This window comes from Erpetoichthys calabaricus, chromosome 13 (genome assembly GCF_900747795.2).
Source record: "Erpetoichthys calabaricus chromosome 13, fErpCal1.3, whole genome shotgun sequence".
NCBI classification, from domain to species: domain Eukaryota; kingdom Metazoa; phylum Chordata; class Cladistia; order Polypteriformes; family Polypteridae; genus Erpetoichthys; species Erpetoichthys calabaricus.
Genome location: NC_041406.2, coordinates 43,686,714 through 43,707,376, shown reverse-complemented (window position 1 = coordinate 43,707,376; position 20,663 = coordinate 43,686,714). Strand labels below are relative to the sequence as shown.

The 20,663-nt window shown below is 35.4% G+C and overlaps 1 protein-coding gene across 1 annotated transcript in view; it reads right to left on the bottom strand.

Moving 5' to 3' along the window:
* Positions 1–20,663, bottom strand: part of znf385d (zinc finger protein 385D) — a 320,341-nt gene that overhangs the window by 8,661 nt on the left and 291,017 nt on the right. Inside the window, exons 5-7 of the mRNA XM_028818176.2 lie at positions 15,679–15,924; positions 13,631–13,809; positions 9,043–9,144 (exon numbers count right to left, since the gene is read on the bottom strand). Of these exons, the coding sequence (XP_028674009.1) occupies positions 9,043–9,144; positions 13,631–13,809; positions 15,679–15,924 (527 nt within the window). The remainder of the gene's footprint in view (positions 1–9,042; positions 9,145–13,630; positions 13,810–15,678; positions 15,925–20,663) is intronic.

Below are 20,663 nucleotides of genomic sequence, written 5' to 3'. Positions count from 1 at the left end.
ACAACTGGAAAAATGGCACACACAATTGATAAGAAAAATGACCAGGGGCCTCATGTATAATGCCAAATTCACACTAAAACATAGTGTATGAACAAAGCTGGAAACGTGTGTAAGCACAAAAAAAAAATCAGATCAATAAAACTATGCAAAAGCAAAGTTCCATGCACTTCCCCTTTATAAAATCCCAATCAACATGAATTTTAACACACATCATGTTCCTACAGCTGACACCTGAAGCCTCCCCAGATTTTGCATATTTGAATATGTAAATCAATATATATAACTTCTTCTGTTCAGTGTTTTGTTAAAGCATAATGGCAAAAGCATGTGGAAAACAGAAGAATTTCAGCAAATGCAAAGTGGAAGCAATGAAAGATTTACTATTTGTTGCCTTAAGCAGTGGTAGCAAAAGCAACAAGAGAAAATTGATGGAGTGATACAGCATGGTGGAGACACTCTAAACTTCAAGTTCGGAAAGTTGCACAGTGCCTGAAATTAAAAAAAAGTGGTCAGACATCAAAGTTGACATAAAAAGGCAAGTCGCAGCCCACCGTCTCTATATTCTGTTTCAGATAATATTACAAAAGCTGACCCCTGGGCCTTGGACACGAATCTATGCAGTGATGGTGCTGCTGTGCCCGGAACATCTTCGGGTGCTGGCTGCACACACACCTCTGCCTCGCAAACCACTGGACAACCATCTGGCTGCGTGCTAACAGACGCTGTTCTGGAGTCACAAAATGCAATAGTGGATGCTGTTAAGAGATGTGGCCAATGAACTAAGGAATATAAAGGGCTGTACTATGTGATACTGACCATAGATTAGACAAATTGTTTAAAAAAATAAATGCTGCATCTCATTTCATGTTTTTACATTCTGCTAATCACATTCACAAGAAGCTGTAACGCTGTCCGATTTGGCTAATCATTTGGTGGATCAGGTTCATCGTACTGCATCTGTTCAGGTATGGGCAAGCCATAATTATGTGCCAAATTATGCAGCATGCTACATGCTTGCACAATGCAACATACTTTTTTTGCACTATAAAGCAGCACATTAATAGAGTGGAAATGCTTTCTATTTACATAAGCAAATTTATTCTCTGAAGGTGCCTTTATATTGTGGCGTCAGCACCGAGTGCCACAATGGACAGATTCTCTGCTCTTTACAAGGCTCTTTGAGGTAATTCGATGTCCTTAAAAGGACTGCTTGATGTTTGACGCGCTAGTTGGAAAAAGCGCCTGCGACTGTGTGGAGTTGCCGCTTTTATAGGTTCTCCAGCTATATGTGATGTAATGCCAGCTCATTCTTTTGGTGATTCATCCCTGGCTGATGTAACTTGCCCAGTGCCATTGCAATAGCAATGTGTGTGCAGCTGACCGATCCAATTATATTTGGAAAACCAAACGTTGCTTCAAATTGTGCTTTTATGTTTGCTAATTCAACCACAGTGTAAGGAAATTTTATATATCTGGATGACATGCAGATAATACTTTTCTATACAGCTGCCACGGTGCGACTCAGTGATGATTGTAAAATACCTTATCGGTCAGCAAGTTCACTTTGAAAAGCTCCTGTGGCTGAAAACCCAAGAGTGGACAGAACTTGCAGGTAGAGCACGATTCCTCAAAGTATGCCTTTGTAAAGCCGGTGCTAGTTCAGCACACAGCTTCAAGAGGATAGCTCTTGGAAATCGAAATCGACTTAGAAGCCAGTCATCATCTATAATAATAAAAGGCAAAGTCCTCACTGACTGACTGACTCACTCACTCACTGACTGACTCATCACTAATTCTCCAACTTCCCGTGTAGGTGGAAGGCTGAAATTTGGCAGGCTCATTCCTTACAGCTTACTTACAAAAGTTAGGCAGGTTTCATTTCGAAATTCAAAGCGTAATGGTCATAACTGGAACATATTTTTGTCCATACACTGTAATGGAGGAGGCGGAGTCACGTATCGCGTCATCACGCCTCCTACATAATCACGTGAACTGAAAACAAGGAAGAGATTTACAGCACGAGTCACACGCGGGAACGAAGGTAAATGACGTTAATTTTTGACTGTCTTTTAATACTGTGTAAGCATACATATTAACACATGTGCAATTAAACGTGTGCATTTACGGGGTGATTTCTCAGGCTTAAAAGCTCACCTTTTATCAAACGCGGGAACAAAGGTAACTGACGTTGTTCACTGTCTTTTAATACTGTGTAAGCATACATATTAACACATGTCCAATTAAACGTGTGCATTTACGCGGTGATTTCTCAGGCTTAAAAGCTCGCCTTTTACTAAAAAGGTAAATGCAAAACTATTTTCAATCAGTTTATTGAAACGCTCCCGTTAAGGATTGCAATAACATATTCGCGACATAAAACAACGAAGTAGGGGGAAATGGAGGAACAGCCGCAAACAGCGAAGAGTAAAAAATTTATTAAATAATTGAGAACGGAGCGAGTTAAGCATACAAGCATGTTCATAAGGGAAACAAACCACGGTGTAAAACGTAAGTTTAAATTAAGTTTATAGAAACGCTCCCGCTGCGGATTGCAATAACATATTCGCGAGATAAAAGTTTAATGAGAAGACACGAGGTATAAACGAACCACACGCCGTGGCGCAACGTTAGGGGCAACAGTTTCAACCATTCTATGATCTGCTTCTCGCAACTGAAAGACGGCACATGGCGGATGTTAGCCGACTTGCTGACCGCAACGTTAGGGGCTTCAACAATGGCGCTGACGCCACATCTCAGTGCCAACACTTTGCAGACTGTACTTAAAAGACACGCCCTCCTCACTGGACAGTTAAAAACACCAATCAAACTAACGATGACATCAAGTATTACCCAATCAAAACTAGGAAAGGAGGCATCTTCATAAAATGCGTGTGGGATGATTTGCATGAGACGCTGCTTTAAAAAAAAAATGATAAAAAAAATACGGGATAAATCCCGTCCAGTATTGATTCAAAACGGGACGCGCAATTTCATTCTCAAACGCGGCACGATTCCGTATTTTAAAGGACGGGTGGCAACCCTACAGTGCCAGGTAACCACCCATACAATCACATTGTGATTCAGACTAGGAATGCAATGAATGTAATTACCCCGATCTACATACAAGGCGAAAGTCTTGCAATATTCAAAGATGATGGTTTGGGATAAGTACACCATACAACATAAAAGAGCTTATGAAGCCTTGAACCGAAAAAAGCAAGATCTCAGAGATCGTAAAAAAAAAAATAGGAGGTAATGTCGTTTTACTCGCTGTACATTTTAGTCAAACATTACCAGTTATTCCACGAGGGAGACCAGCAGATGAACTCAACGCGTGTTTAAAATCCATGCTTCTCCCACGCTCTGTTATATGTCGCGTGTTCTCGGGTAGGTGCACCAAAAAATTTATACATTTAAGCATGTAATGGGCAAACAAAAAATGAGGTATACCCGAAGGCACTGCAGTAGTACTTAATGTAACTTTACTTCTTAAATTTTAATGTTTTACTGTTTAATAATTTATACGCTTCTTATATGTTGTTCAAATTCTTTTATCAAAATACCACTGACAGCACAATGCACGATAACATGGAGTCAATACACCATACGCATCCGCCCACGGCTGCCCTGCTGTGCGCAGATATGATTCTACAATAAAATAAAATAAACATAAAAAGAGTAAAACAATCATCAGCCATAAACCGTGTGTGTGTGTATATATGTGTGTATATATATATGTTGATATGTGGATGTGTATATGTATATATATATATATATATATATATATGTAGATATGTATATATATGTGTATATGTATATGTATATAAATGTTTATATGTGTGTGTGTGTGTATTTTATATATATAAAACACAGCAACACTCATAACAATGACAACACAATTACATTGACAATCATGTTACGTTATTTTTAAAATGTTTCCTTTTTTTTTCATAACCTCTTTAACACACTACTTCTCCGCTGCGAAGCGCGGGTATTTTGCTAGTCATCTATAAATACGCGTTGTCTTGTAATTCTTCCATTTGTGATGTCTTTTTCTTGCTAAAGCAGCCATGGTAGTTGGAATAGTTTGGCCATTCCATGCACCATTATATTGTTACAGAATGATTACAATCAAATGAATTAAATTTGTAAACGGTATGCAGTTAATTTCTGTGAATTTAACAAATCCCACGTCATGGATGCGAAAAAGAAAGGAACACCACACAAAAATAGTAACACTGCTTTGATGCTGGATGCAAAACCAGGCAGAAGCTTGAGTAAGCACGGGGTGAAGCTGCTGTGAATATGTACAGGAGTTTATGCCAAGTTTAGTTTTTATACATCTCAAAGTGAGCATGGAAATGGGCATACGCAACATTTTTGTGTGTACACACAGCTCATACATGAGACCCCAGGAGATGATAAACTCAAAAATCATAGTCAAAAGGGAAAGCACAAGTGAAAAATGTTTATTCAAAATAAGAAAAGCCAAAACAAAACCAAAACTCATATTCAAGAAACATGTAGAAGTCTTAACCGTAATATATGTTTTAAGCACTCCTAAATACCAAAAAACGTTTTTTTGTTACTTATCCACAAAATTGGACAAGGATACACAATTGACTTCAATATGGTCATTGCAATGACACAATCAGCATGACTTCCAGGGCCAAGCCTCTAACAACAAACTGTCATGTGTTGGCAACAGCTACTCAAAATCATGACTCCCACAGAAAAGCAAAATACTGTCAAAACATAGCATTAATATTAAATAATAATTAGTTAAAACACAAAATAAAAGGAAACAAAAAAAAAGAAACAAAGATTGATATGGTTGAATATCCATAAAGAAAAATAAACAGACAAAAAGAAAAGTTTGATTAATTATTGCAGCTACTAAAAACCCAGGATATTATCCAGTAGGCCTGTAGCCTTTTATAGCACAGTTTTCGAAATATTCATTCATTCAGTCATTCATTTATTTTCCACAGCTTTTCTGAAGCTGGGTTGCAGGCACAAACATTCTTTTCCCCAGCCACACCTGCCAACTCATACTGTGGGATCCCAAAGCGTTCCCAGGCCATCTGGGAGATATAATCCTCCCAGCAAGCCATGGGTCTTCCCCGGGTCTTCTCCCAGCTGGTTGTGCCCGTAAAACCTCTACAGGAAGGTGTGCAGGGGGCATCCGTATCAGACACCTGAACCATCTCAGTGAAACCATTTAGTGACTCCAACATTAAGAAAAGAAAACAAAGGATACTAGAATAAGAGTAATTTTTTTTATTTAATGTGATAATGCAGTTTCATTATTGTGTATATATTTGTAATGGTCCTACTTTAGTTTTGGAAAACACACATTACTAGTAGCAGCAACTACAGCACTAATAATTTTTAGTAGGTTTTTCAGCAGGCAACACTTTATATAAGGATGAATTCATTATTTATTATTAAATGAGGACCAAAGACTACTATACAGTATATTTCAATTGTCAGATAATTTCCTTCTACGGTATAAACTTTTAAAAATAAATGCAATTTTTGTTATAAACATGCTCAGTATTATTTTAGTACCTTACATATGAATCTTACTCAAGAAATGTCCTTGCAATGCCTTGTAGGTACCCAGTCATCTGTAATCATTTGACAACTGACACAAATGAGTAATTACTGAAATTATGGGCTAATTATAAGCTATCTGTATAGGAGAAATTAATAAAAATTACTGGGAAATTTTCATTTATGATTCATCTGAGCCCTTAATTAGTTCAAGTATTTGTTGATTGCACAAACTAAACTGATGCAGAATTTGGTACATCAATTACTGGGACAATTCAACAACAATATGATGCTAAACTCACAACCAACATTTCAAATGTATTGTAGTGAAGTAAACTGTCAGTTATAATGCAAATGTCCATTATCTGATGACTTTAAAACCTAAAGATACTGATTTATATACGTAAAGTAATGATAAAACAACCTTTCCAAATGATTACTGAATAATTAACATTATCCTGCATCAGCAATTTACATTGCAGAAAGCAACTGAATTGAAGACTCCCACCAATAGTCATGAGTCAAGCCCAATACAGTACCAGCTTATTCATTTCCTAACACTGCAGTTTATGCAATATCAACAGTGCAAAGTTCACTGAGAGATGCGTACAACTAACAATTAAAAGTTAAAGAAAAACAAGTGGTAACATCAGGTAGAGAATATGCCCCGTGTTTGGGCAAATCTAGGATGCTTCAACAAGCAGACAGTGAATTCACCTGTGCAGTTTCACAGACCACCATAAAATAATCGAGGTGCTTCAGTTGTGAATATGAATATTAATTTAACTACAGGAGAAAGGTCTACAATTCAAATGCTTGTTTGCATTTGAGAATATGCCATTTTCATTCACAAGAGCATTTTCCGGAGCTGGTTTATTTTAACAATATTTTAGTAAAAATAAGTGTGTTTGGGAACTTGTGTGCATACGACTGGATGACTTGACATGTGGATTATATGACACGAGTAACATGAGAATTTTTCATGATGTTTTTGATATTGTTTGCTGTTTACCATTGTTAGTAATCATATATGCGTATTCTATGAGAAACTCTCTAATGTCCATTCTGCATGAAAACATGAGATAAATATTTTTTCTCAACCATCACTATAAACTACATGGGGTAAGTAACATTTAAAAAATATTATTGTGTGGAGTATTTCTTTAAGTCACTGAAATACTAATGTATATGTTGGGAGATATTACTTTTAAAACTATGCAAAACTACAATGATTGCATATTTTTAATCACTTACATCACTTCACTTCTTAAATAATTAGTTTAAACTTAAAAGATTAAACTCTTTAAATCTTTTCTCCAAGCTCATACTCTAGTATTCTAGCATTCAGTAAGTCTAGTTGCACTTTTGTATGCCTTCTCAAATGCTGTTTTCTCTATTTTTTGTATTGCAGAGGACAAGTATGCACATGATATTCCAGATAATGTGTCACAAGTATTGCGAGAAGCTTAAGTAAAAAATCTTAGTTTTTGCAATCACATCTGTACACCTTCCGGTTATGGACCATGATAAGTCCACATTGCCATGTAAGTCCTTAAGATATATAAGTGTCTAATCATTGTGTAATATAACTAATATTGTTACAACATATATGTAAAACATTACACTAATCAACACTAAACTTTACATCTCTTAGGATCTTTCCATGAAATTCAACTGATCTCTTGTGTTTTTCCTTTTACCTTCAAGAAGAAGGGATTCTTTCTGAATTGGAAAAATAAGAGCAGTACTCAGAGAGGGCACAATTTAGGACACAAAGTAAACAATGAAGTAGGAACAAAACTAACACTCAAAGCCACTAGAGAGTTAAGGATCAGAATTGGATTTGCTTAAGAAATAAACGTAACCTTTCTTTCAACAAAATTCTCACTATTTGCTCTGATAAAGTTGGCTGCTGGTGGATCAAGTACTGCACAATGTCCACCCACAAATAACTTTGTATTATAGCAACATCTGACTCGCGCAGAGAAAGTCTTCATTACAGCAGTCATCAATACTCAACAAGAAACATGTAAACTGAACAATGTAAAATAATAATAGTAATTCATTACATTTATATAGTGCTTTACTCACTACTCAAAGCGGTACCACACAGGCAGGATCTGGGATACAATTAATTCTTTTTATAAATCCTAACTCATAACCTGTAAACTCTACTAACTGAGTTTTGATTATGCAAACTCTAGGGCAGGGGTCTCCAACTCCAGTCGTGGAGATCTACTGTGGTTGCAAGTTTTCGTTCTAACTCTTTTCTTAATTAGTGACCAGTTTTTGCTGATAATTAACTATTTCCCTTTATTTTAATTGACTTTTCTTGAGACTCTGACCACTGAATTGATTCTTTTTTTCCTTAAATAGCATCTAAACATAAATTTGATATGAAGTGAGCCAAAAGATGAGCAACTAAGTTGGGGCCTCAAACTCCAACCAGCTTCACTTCATTCAGTTTTTAATTTTAAGCCAATTCTCGTTGCTAATTAAACCCGTTATTTAATTCCATGGTGCTCATTCTGCCATGGCAGACATTTCCAAAACTGTTGATTTTCTTTTTTTAAGAGTACTGTCAAAATGTTTTGTGGACCTGAGCAGATCAACATTACTGAGGCCTTCACCTTTCTTTATTTTCAGTCGTGCGATGGACGCAGGTTGTTGCTTATGTGTTGGTACATTTTGTGTCTTAATATTGTTTGGTTGCTAATTAAGGAAAAAATAAATAATTAAGGAGCCTGAGTTTTAAGTTGTGCATCAATTAAAATTAAGGCAAAGAGTTAAATAGCAGCAAAATCTGGTCACTAAATAAGAAAAGGGTTAGAATGAAAACCTGCAGCCACAGTAGCTCTCCAGAACTGGAGTTGGAGATCCCTGCTGTAGGGTATTTCCAGTTCTTAACATAGTTGTTACTGATACTGACTTTGTTAGCATAAATCACCAGTTTAAATTTAAAAAGTAGTTGCTCCAGCACCGATTCCTGAATAATGCCACTTGTAACATCACCAAATTTGCAAAAAGTATGAAGTATCATATCTGTTTTTCTTTCTGTGAACTGAAACAATGTATGTTGAATCCACAAATTGGAAACCTTGAGTTGCATTAATAATGAAAACATCTATTAAACAAAAGTAAAACATATATAATTTATTATTAAAAAAACACATTAAATGTTACCACATGGTAACATGTCATGAAAGAAAAATATTATAATTTAAACAAACTATGCTAAAATTGAAGGAAACATTGCCCAGATATAGAAGTACAGTAGTTGGCTGTAGGTTGTGTATGTTGTTTCTCTTTAAACCAAAATCAATGTACCTTCTTATAATTATATTTGTAATATTTCATTCCATGCTTCAACACTAGGACATCTTTGCAAAAAAAAAACACACCATTATTAATTATACATTCAATGGGATGATTATTTAAAACTTAAAATGACCAGACTTTTTAATAGAAGAAAAGAGGTGCCCTTACCGTTTGTGCAGTGGTTCTTCTTTGGGCTTTGTTATATGGACTGTATTTGGGCTTAGGTGGTTTTCCAGCAGCTCTGTCTTTATGCCTCCTGCTACTAATATGCTGTAGGAAAGAGAAATTTCATAAATACTGCAAGCATATTTAATCTAAAACTACACACAGTTATTGCATGAGTTACTGTACATTTATTTTTTTAAGTTATGTTTGTTATATCAAATACTTTAAAATCAAACAGCTCCTCAATTTTTATTACATCACCTTAAGAAATGCTAAAGAACATCCACTGCAGTAATGGAAATATGCAGCAGAAAACAATATCAACAGCCAACAGCATTGACTTTGCTATGTAGTGTGCACTGTCATTTATAACAAAAAATCTTAAGAAAGTTTTATGCATACTCCTTGCAAGATAAGAAAGTTTAGAGTTACCAAGTTTAATATTAAGAATCACTTTATTCCTTTGTTCTTTCTTGTTGCAAATATTTTGGTCATATTTGACACTCTACTATACCTTCACTTTAAGGTCTTAATATCAGCCATCTGCAATATTTAATTTTACTCTGGCACTTAAAACTTAAACTAGCTCAGTTCATGAATGAAACAGGGAAGTTAGTACATGTGTTCACATTATGATGGCTTGAATATTATAATTATTACATTTTCTGGTCTCTTAATGATGACCATTCAGAGTGTATAGTTTGTTCTTAAATAGCACAGACATTTACTCTAATTCAGTCATCTTTACACTGACATTATAAAAGACTAATGAATCTATGTTACCAGCCTTTCTCCCTGAATACACGTTAGTAGCTTTTCTCAGATATACATCATCTAACCTTCAGGTTTTCCTATTAATGAATCTCCTTACTGTTAAGAATTTACTGGTTTTGGATATCTAAACTTCATATATCCACCTATTTTGTATTAGTAAGTAATTTGTTACTTTTTGATGATCTCACACCACAATTTTGTGTATTTTTGTCTGCCTCAATTGCCACCATTTCAAAATTCTGTGATTTTTCATGGTTATGGCCATATTCTTGTTGGGTCCTAATGCCAATTCCTGACAACAGCAAGTCACTCCATATGACCTCATCACTGCTGCATTCACATCATTAGCTATAAAGCTATAAGAATTGAATTAACATTTTGGGTTGTGGTGTTTTGCATTTATTCACTTTCTGATTCAGAGCTCATCCCATTTTTAACAATGATTTTTCTTTCTTTTTCATATCCAGGTCCTGGATATGACTTTTTTGCAAATTTAATCTCTGTAGGAATCCTTATTGCGGGCAACCAGACCTTCTGCTCTTTTGGTTCCCACCTCTGAAACAAGCTTCCAGAAGAGACCTTTAGGGCTAATGCAACACTAGCTGATTTCAAAAGAAACTTAAAGATGAACTTTTATCACTTGGCATTAACAATTCATTACGTTTAATATTCGGCCCCTTGACACTTAAAGTTCTATTTACTTTTATTTAATCTGTTATTATTAAATGCACAAGTGTACTTAAGTTGTTTTTCTTATCATGAACCACTTTGAAATTACTTGTTTTAACAAAAAGCACATTCCACAGATGTGGATCTCCAATTCACTGGTCAGTTTTATCACGTTTTCTCTTAACTGTGGTTCGCTAGGACAAGGGATAGTACATGGCAAAGTTGTTCAGGGGTAGAGGAGAGAACCAATGAGGGCTTTTTCAGGAGAAACATAAAGAGGAACTCACTGACAGTAACGAGGCTTCCAGAGTGGGACTGAGTGTTAAACCTTGACTGCAAAAGTTTTGCCCATGAAGGGGTTTACTTTGGAAGTCATAGAGACGGGGAGAGAGTGAGGCCATTAGGAGCCAAAAAAATGACCAAAATATCTCCATGTCAGTAGTGAAGAGCACACCATCCCAAAGTGGAACCGGTATTATACTTTAAAGACAACATTTGCCTCAATTCAATAAGGGCCACCTTAAGCCAATGATCATCAGTCATTATTTGAGCTAAAACAAAGGTTGAACAAACAGTGGGCAGTTATGAGAAATAAAATGTGAGGTATGAGGAAAAGGGTTTGTTTGCTTTCAAAAGGGATAAAAGTGAGTTTGCAACCCCAGAAGAACAAAACATTTCGCTAACCAATAAAGGTAGGCCTGAAAGGTCTATGCGCTTTACTTTATTTAATTAAATGTAGAATGTCAACCATTTTGGTATGGTCAAATGTCTGTCTTATTTAGAATATCAGATCACTTATTATTCCACATATCTACAATGCAGAATTATAGCTGGAGGCAAAACTTTGTAGGATGCTTAGTGACTTGTACATTTTCATTTTATAAGCCTACATATTCCAAAGTAGGGTCACCAGTGGTGGAGAATATTATGGTGGCATCAGATAAAAGAAAGGAGTTAAACCTGCACTTCATTGAAAGGTATGCACACTCACACAGTGATACTACCTTAACATCATGCCAGTTGAGAGTTGTTAATCAACCTAATCTGCATGTCTTTTCAGCTATAGAAGGAAATCTTCAGCATCTTAAGAAAATCTACTTGGGTGTTTGTCTGTTTCCTGCCCAATCTGGAAGTCACTGGCCTGGAAGAAGATCTATCACCCCATCCTCACTCCATCCCTGACATACCAGAGTCCAAACCTTGGCTATCTTTGACAAGATGAGAAACAATCCTAAATAAGTGCTGTCAACAGTGTGTTTGTGCAGATTACACTCTTTCTCAATGACAAAACAGTAAATGGAGGTTTTCCCAAATGGCATCACAACTCTACTTCATCTGTTTCTTGTTCTTTTTACACATCATATGGCAACAAATGAAGCCTTAGTGCCACTCAAATTTCATAATGGGAACCAACCTTATTTAAGCACACAACCAACAGTCACACTTACTGGTAAGATTACAGAAGTGCCAATCAACCTAACTTTGTGCCTTTAGATTTAAAGAGGAAACAAGAAATCCTTGAGGAAACTCTGCTCTTTTCATTTTTTTGAGAAATACTTTATTGTAGAACTGTTATGCTGTAAGCACCTAATACTGCTGTTGTGGCTGTCTTCTAGCAAACAGTCTAGCACCTTTTTTTAAAGTTTATAATCACAAAGTGGATTCTGAATGAAAAAGAATGCAGCTCAAAGCAACAATATAACAAATGACAGAATTGTGAGAATGAATGCCTTTAAGTGTTTTGGAAATACACTATATGCACATATTCTGGGGGAGTATTGAAATTAAAAGTTAACAGTCACTTTCATGCTTTAAAATGATATTAAAACAACTAACAGCACACAACAATGTTAATATGCTTTGCAAAAAATTAAGTCATTAAACATAAACATGATTTTATTAAATAAATTACTTTTAACAAGATGCTAAGGCTGCGATAATCAATTAAGATTTAATCTTTCATTATATAATGTGCAAGCTTCATAAAGTGACATATTCCACTGAAATAAAATGCAACATGATTTTTTGTTGCTCAGCTTCTACTTAAAGTCATAAAAACTCCTGAGTCAGCAAAACACAGCTTTTTTTTTTCTTTCTTTTATTCTCTAACTGACTCACTGCCATTTTTTTAAACATAGGGTCATTTTCCAAAATACATCAGGACAGGCTTCTGTGCCACTTTCTCTTTAGGTAATCTAAACCTCCCCAGCATGCTGCACTTTGACCTCTAGTTTAATAGCTACAGTGAGTGGCAGGTTGCACACCTTAGCATCTAAATGGAAGCCTATAAAATATTGCAATGTCACAGCCCCCTGCCAAGGTGACCTATCCTTGTCAATCACCTACTGTATATCTAACATGTCATGTGCTTGTCCTGATTAGAATGTGTTCTTTAAATAAGTCCAGCCATTCTTTCCTTACAATGCTGTCTTCTTGAATGCTTTAATAATAGAACAATTTATTGATGCAAAAATTCTTTTAAAAAGTGCAAGAGATTGTGTGAAACATCTTTTGTTGAAAGTATTGCTAATTCAGGTTAGCTGATGTTCATTTTTGTGTTACTAGCCACAAAACATCTTACAACATTCTATATTTTAAAAATGATGACTCCAAACATTCTTGTGTCATCTGACTCCACAGTGCTGACACTCGTCTGCCATGACAGCAGGATCTGTAAAGTCTCTACACTATCCGGAGGGTGTCACATGTTATTGTTATTTAATCGATGGCACCCCAAATGTGCCTGTTTCTAAGTATATACAGTACTATGCATTCCTAAAGATGCCTGTTCTACCTTTTTTGCTGTATCTTGTTAATGATCCTGCCAAACCACTTAATTGTTTAATAAACTGTAAAGTGTATGCTTATTGCCAACAGTTTTACACAGCATTTAAATTATTTTTATATCTTTCTACACAATAAAATCATGAGATTTACTCTCTTGGTGAATGCAGTACATTGTCAAGTAAAAGAAAGATTAAACGATCTGTGCTTGGTTCTTCATTAACTACTTGCATAAATAGCCATTAAAAATGTGATGATTCAAGATAGCTGAATTTACAGTACATAATAGCAATGTAAAATTCTCTAAGTAATGGCAATTTTTTGGAAAAAGATTTTGGAGGAATATCAAATATATCACCCTTACCTGTTTAAGCTGTGTTTCTGAATTTACATGAACATTGCAAATTTCACAGTGAAATGTTTTGTTTTGCAGACCAGTAATTGCTTTTATAGGAACAACTTTTCCTTTAATGCCCAGCCTTGGAAAAGCTTTGATTGTTCCACTGCCACTTCGAGCTTCCAACATAGTTTTGTGCTTAGTACCTGTTAACACATCAAACAGAAGAATACAAAGTCAAATGAATACAGTGCTCAGCACTCAGCTCAACACTCATACTTTCTTTAAATTCTGTTAACTTATAATCATGTACACTGTTAAATTACAAGCAGAAATCTTTTTATTTGGGACTCCATGGCTAAATTAAATAAAGAGCCACTGTGTCTTAGTACTGTGTATATTGGCACTGACGTAAAGACAGATTTCTTCATCGACTCACATTACATGAAGCCGTTTTCAGTTGATAGTACATTATATCCATATTTAGCTGGTTCTATATTTAGCAGCACAGTAATCACACACATTTTTGTAAAACCAAAATATTTTATTAGCTTGAATCAAAATAATATAATTCATTAATCAGTAGAAAGAGTATTACCAGTGTGTTTTCAGAACAATGCCTAGGTCTGTAGTCTTTAGTGAGTTTTTTTGGTTTTACAGGTAAACCTCCAGTTTATTCAAGAGCAGATCCAAAATATACTAGGGTGAAGAAAATTGCAAAGTTCCTTAAAGCGGTCTAGATCTGGAAGGTGCAGCCCATCTGTTTTATACATTGGTACCCGGATCTTAAATCAGACAGTCCATAGCTTCAGAGGGCTAGAAAGAAGGCTGTAACAATGGCCTCTTCACTTTAATTCTTGATTTGTGGTATTCTGACAGGGGATGCTCTAGGTTGCAAAACTACGCAAAACCTGACTTATTATGAAATCTTTCAAAGACAAAATTATTGTGTTATGTGAGTCAGTGAATCAAATCTGTATAAAATATGTATTATGTAAGCTCTGGCTATAAATACATCAATAATGGGTTAAGGTAAAATGATGCCATACCTCACATTTTTGTCAAGATGCATAAAGGCTATAAGTAAAGGTGCATAAAGGCATAAAGGCTATGAGTAAAGATTCACATTATAAAGAGATATGTCGAGAAAAGCTGCAAAGATCTAGCCAGAAATAATAATGTCTGGTCCCAGGTGGTACAGTAGGAAAACAAAAAAACATAATCTTGTAATCACAGTTGTTATATTTGTAAGAGAACTAAAGAAAAATCCTATGTGGTGCCCGCAAGGGTTCACTTTATTTGCCTAACCAATGCAGCTGGTCCAGGCACTTGACTGGCAGGTAGAATGGCAATATAGTTAAACAAAACAGAAAGAGAAAAATAAATAATCAAAGCTTGAAAATATATAAAATACATTAATACAGCTTCACCAAAAGAATTAGTAAAATCTGATTATAATAATAAGTTTATAATAATAATAATCTGCACTGCACCTAGGTGTTTATGGTCCTTAAAAAACAACTAAATGTTTGTTTCACCAATTAGGACCTAGGCAGGTTTTTTTGTAAACTTATTTAAAAATTAATCTGTAAGAAGAACTGGGTAGTGTCCTGGAGATACTCCTTAATGAAGGTTTGTGTTACTTTATAAATTCCAAGAATTCAAACAAATTAATGGAACCATGTTTGTAACATATCCAAAACAGCTGTCTCAAGCAAAAAGCTCACATATTTTACACCCTCCTTAATTCTTTTTTGCATCTCTCACACCTTATATTGTTTATAGCTCTCTTTTCATTTATAAATATCAGTAGTATTAACCAATGAGGTTGATAATTTTCAAAAATGCAATTGTATAACACTGAAAGACCCAAAATGCCTTAAGTTAACAGTAGGTATGAGGCATTTCTTTCTGTGCATATTGCAATCTCCCATAACAAACATGAGCACATTTTCCATTAGGTTTTCCTGATAATAAGTAGATATATGCCTTCCTCCATCATGTTTCTGTAAAAGTCTATTTCTGAAAAGGTAATGACAGGATTGCTGAAATGGAAAGAGATTTGCCAAGCTTACCACTATTGTGTGCTTCCAGCTGTGAGGCAGAGTTGACAGCTACCTTGCATAGTGAGCAGTAGAGCAGTCTTTTGGCTTTTTCCTCCTCTGTCTCCATTGGTGGGCAGGAGTTGCTGCCAGATGATGACAACTGTCTCTTGTTTGCCCCCGAGGGTGTCTCTGTATTTGTTATAGCATTGCAATTTGTCAATACTGTGGTGGCTGCAGTGGCCATTCCTAATGGTAATGATTCTTTTGTCACAAGGTCTACAGTTAAAAGGAAGGAAAAAAGAAAAATGTTATGGTGGGAAACATTTTCTTTTGTGTTATTGTTCAAGATTTTCAATAAAAAGTAAGCTTTAGATTGCAGTTTTTGTCCTTCATATGTGAAAACATTACTTGAATGCCTTTTAATTATTTCCAGTTCACCAGCATCTTTTCACAGAATCAAGTGGCCATTATGACAATTCACTGTCAGAAATAAATTAACTAAGAGCTCTGAAGGTTTCCTGCTTGTGCTAATTATGTACAAGAGTGTTCAAAGTTCTGGTAAGCAAAACGAAAAATATGGAGACAATTTCATTATTTTTGTCTGTAAAAAAAGTCCAGATACAAGACTTATAGAAGCATTATATTTAAGGTACTGCATGTACATGGTTACTATACATTATTTCTCGTATGTACTTAACAAATTAGGCTATTTTTAATACAGACTATCAATGAACACAGAGGTGAATAATAATCAGTGTTATGTATCAATGTATCATGATATTTGAGCTTAATCACTTTATGTGTATAACTGATGGGTTTATGTATGTACATGTATCAAACTAAGTCAGATTGGATACATTTCTTTAAATGAAAAACTATCCTAAAATGTGGAGGGCATCTCCTGATCGATTCAATACTGGTAAGACCTTTTCACAATTGACTCATGAGAATTCACATTATTGAAGAAAGAAATGACACCATGTTGTGCCATGGACTTCGTTTAGTTCATTAATCTCCTAACAAACACTTAAAATAGATTTTGCATCCATTCTTCAGACATTTACTTTCTTGTCTCAGCTGAAGGAGTTTTGATGCTTACAACTTTGTAAAATTTTTATGGGCTTAGTACATTTTTCTTTACAACTTGATGTTCTACCAGAGAAAGGGTATTGGCAAATTCCTAGAAAAGAAAGTAATCAGGAGATAAAACAGAGTAAATAGGCAGATAATATTCGTAACCAGAAAATTAAAGAATTAAAATGCAAAAGCTAGAACAAAATTCTACTTGGTCATCAAGTAGAGTCAGAAAAATAGTCTAAAGCCAGGAAGTCAACCAAAAGAAAGCACAGGAGAATTGTTTTGGAAATCCACAATCTTGGATAACCATGAACTGCATGAAGCTTTGTCATGCTGTCATATACTGCACACTTACAGTTGACCTTACCTAGTAATGCAATAGGAACGATAAACAAATGATTATAAATTTTAGCATCCGTAAAAAAAATGTTATTGCTGCGAAAAATAAAATAATTTCCACTATTTGAAAATAAGAGTAAAAAATAACAGTAGAAATAGATTCTGCACCTTAGAAAGCATCATACTGGTTAAGAAAAACTGCTGTTTTAGTAACAGGAATCAAGGAAAATCGTAGCAGATCATTTTTACAGTTTTGAAATGTGCAGAATTCAGTTTCACTTTCACCTGATTTAGGATTTATTATTTATTTTATTATTAGCTTTTGTGAATTCTGTCTTTTTTTAATGGGAGCTTCCATGTTGGCCATTTTTTGCTATGATGGAATGGAAAATTCTAACTTCACAGTTTGCAAGGTATCCTTTCTAGTTTATGTTTTACATTAATTTACTTAGATGTAACTTACTTACCAAACCAACTTACAAAACATGTCAGCATAATGAAGTAAACAGTATTGGAGGACTGTTTGGGAACAAGTTTTACAGGACAAGGTTACAAAAATGATCATTGCAAGTGAAGTGCTAGTCACACTTCTGTGAACCATTATCAACTAGACAGAAATTCACATTCTTCTAAGTAAATAAATGTAACTGTACAAGTATTAATCTACCTAGAGATACAACTTACTCATGCTTTGTACTCGGACATTTTGATTGTCAAAGTTGCTAAATGTTATGAAAATAAGTGAATGGAGATTTATTTCTATTTTAATTTTTACTGAAATAAATAATAATTAAATACCAGGAAAGAGTACTGTGAAAAGGCCCTTTTAAAGTCAAAGTTTTAGTTTTCAACTTACAGCAGCAGTATAGATGAACTATGAAATATGGGAACCTTTACACCATAGGCATGTTTAATTCATAATTACAAAATTGGAAAATCATTCTGCAAGTTCTTTTCATAAATAATACACTTACCTTAACTAGGAGGTGGTGCAATGCTTTCAAAACATAAATAAAATTAAAATTGATTTTAAAAAAATTAAAATATGTGATCAGGTGATTTGTTCTACATATGTACTGTAGTGAATCTTTAAAATGCAATTAAAAAACTGAGAATTTGTGCTCTTTGGTTTAATTGCCTTTAACTGCATAACAGAGACACTAGGGTCATGTGGCTGTACTGTCAGTTTATTGACAACATAGAGGAACAATCCAGTTTAACTGTGTCACTGTCTCTTTATCATATAATATAAAATGATGCTCGCTAAGAAAAAATCTTTTAAATGTTTTACTGTTCATTTTGTTATTAAAGTGCATCTGGAACATGTTTGAGGCAAAAATAAATGTGGCAGAAAGAAAGAAGAGTGCAATGCCAAACGGGATTGTAATTGAGTGTTAAACTATAGGAAGAAATTAGTTTTGTGTTTTGTTGCAACAGAAGGACTGCTTTTTATTGTTTTATTTTTTGCTTTATTGAGGTCTAATCAGTAGTTTATTGAAGTAAAAATATTTAATTAGTTGGGGCAAATTAGTATACATTTAGTGTCATGGTTTGCTGCTCATCCTAATGATGACAGGGCTGGAAATACAGAGACAACCCCAGGAAGAGGTCAAAAAAACTCCTGTTGCTTCAAACAATGTTCTGTTTTTTTCCTAGGTGAAGGCTGGAAACGTAGCTCAAGACAAGGCGGAGGACTTGCAGTAATTGTCAGAGTGGAGTTAAACATCAAAAGAATCCCAATTGACTGTCCATTGTCTTTTGAGTGTCTGGTTCTTAAACTAATAACCTGTCTTACTCATTGTTCTTTATCGTCCTCCTAGGATACAATGCATCCTTCATATCTGATCTGACTGAACTATTAACCCACATAAGTTCCTTTTCCCAGAGTGTCATTCTTCTTGCTGATTTCAACATCCATATTGACATCCCCACATCTAAACTGAGAAATGAATTCCTGGACTGTTTTGACTTGACACAACATGTTGATTTTCCTACCCACTCTGGTGGTCATATATTGGATCTGATCTGTACATCTGGACTATCTGTTGCCAACACTTACAGCACTGCTTTGGGACTCTCTGACCATAAAGCCGTACTTTCACTGTCTCATTACCTCTCCCTCCTCTTACCTGTAAATGACAAATTTCTTTCAAAAACCTTAAAAATATCCGTCCCGCTATCCTTTCTGGATCCATTTCTGATCTTTTACTGTCTTCACCTATTCCATCAACACTAGATAGTCTTGTTGACCACTATAACACAGCCCTTCATTCAGCATTAGATAAACAGCTCCTTTAAAACATAAGGAGGTTTCCTTTAAGCGTTCAGCTCCTTGGTTTAATTCAAAATTGTGATCTATGAAAGCAGCTGTCTGACGCCTTGAGAGAATGTCACGTAAGTCTGGCCTCACTGTGCACATCCAGGCTTTCTCTGACCACCAAAGAGCTTACAGAGAAGCACTAACTGCTCCCAAGAACACCCATTATCGCAGAATAATAGAAAGTGGCCATGATAACCCAAGGGTTTTGTTCTCTGTAGTTAATAAACTACTCCAACCCGCATCTGGCCCAACTACCTCTTCTACTGAAGTCTGTGAGGAATTCCTCCACTTTTTCCATAACAAAACTAAAGATCTAAATAATTCAACTAACATAAATACATCATGTGTTTATATCTTTCCCTGTTTTCCCACTCCATGCAGCTCCTTCTCTAAGTTCTCACCAGTCACATCTGCTTTTGTTAATAACCTGCTTTGTAAGATGAGGCTGACTACTTGTGTACTGGACCCCATCCCCACCACACTACTTAAATCCTGCCTTCATGCCATAATCCCGACTATTACAACAATAATAAACTCATCCCTTGACAATGGTTTTGTGCCGCTCACTTTTAAAATCGCTTCTGTAACCCCAATGTTAAAAAAGTCTGGTCTTGATGCTGACAATCTTCAGCCTATTTCCCACTTACCTTTTCTGTCAAAAGTTCTTGAGTGTGTTGTAGCTTCCCAACTCACTAACTACTTAACTTCTAATAATTTGATGGAACCCTGTCAGTCTAGTTTCAGAGCACAGCACAGGTGTGAAACTGCTCTGCTACGGGTAACCAATGATTTGCTTATGGCAGCCGACTCTAGACAAACCTGCATATTAATTCTGTTAGACCTCAGTGTAGCAATTGACACTGTCAGACATGACATTCTACTGTCCAGAATGGAAAACATGCTGGGAATCTCTGACACTGCCCTGCAGTGGTTCAAGTCCTATCTGACTGATAGGCAAGAGTTTGTTAGTCTTGGCAACAGCAGGTCCAGCTCAGCGCCAGTCATACAAGGAGTTCCACAGGGCTCTGTCCTCAGTCCTCTGCTTTTCTGTATTTATATGCTTCCCCTTGGCCATATTATTCCTAGCTTTGGACAGGGTTATCATTTTTATGCAACTCATTTATATACTCAACTCTATTTCAATGTTAAAAGTGGAACGTCATCAGAGCTTTCTCAGCTCACAACTTGCCTCAGTGAAATTAAAACCTGGATGGAACAGAACTCTTTAAAATTAAATTGCAACAAAACTGAACTCCTGCAAATTGGGACTAAAGTGCAT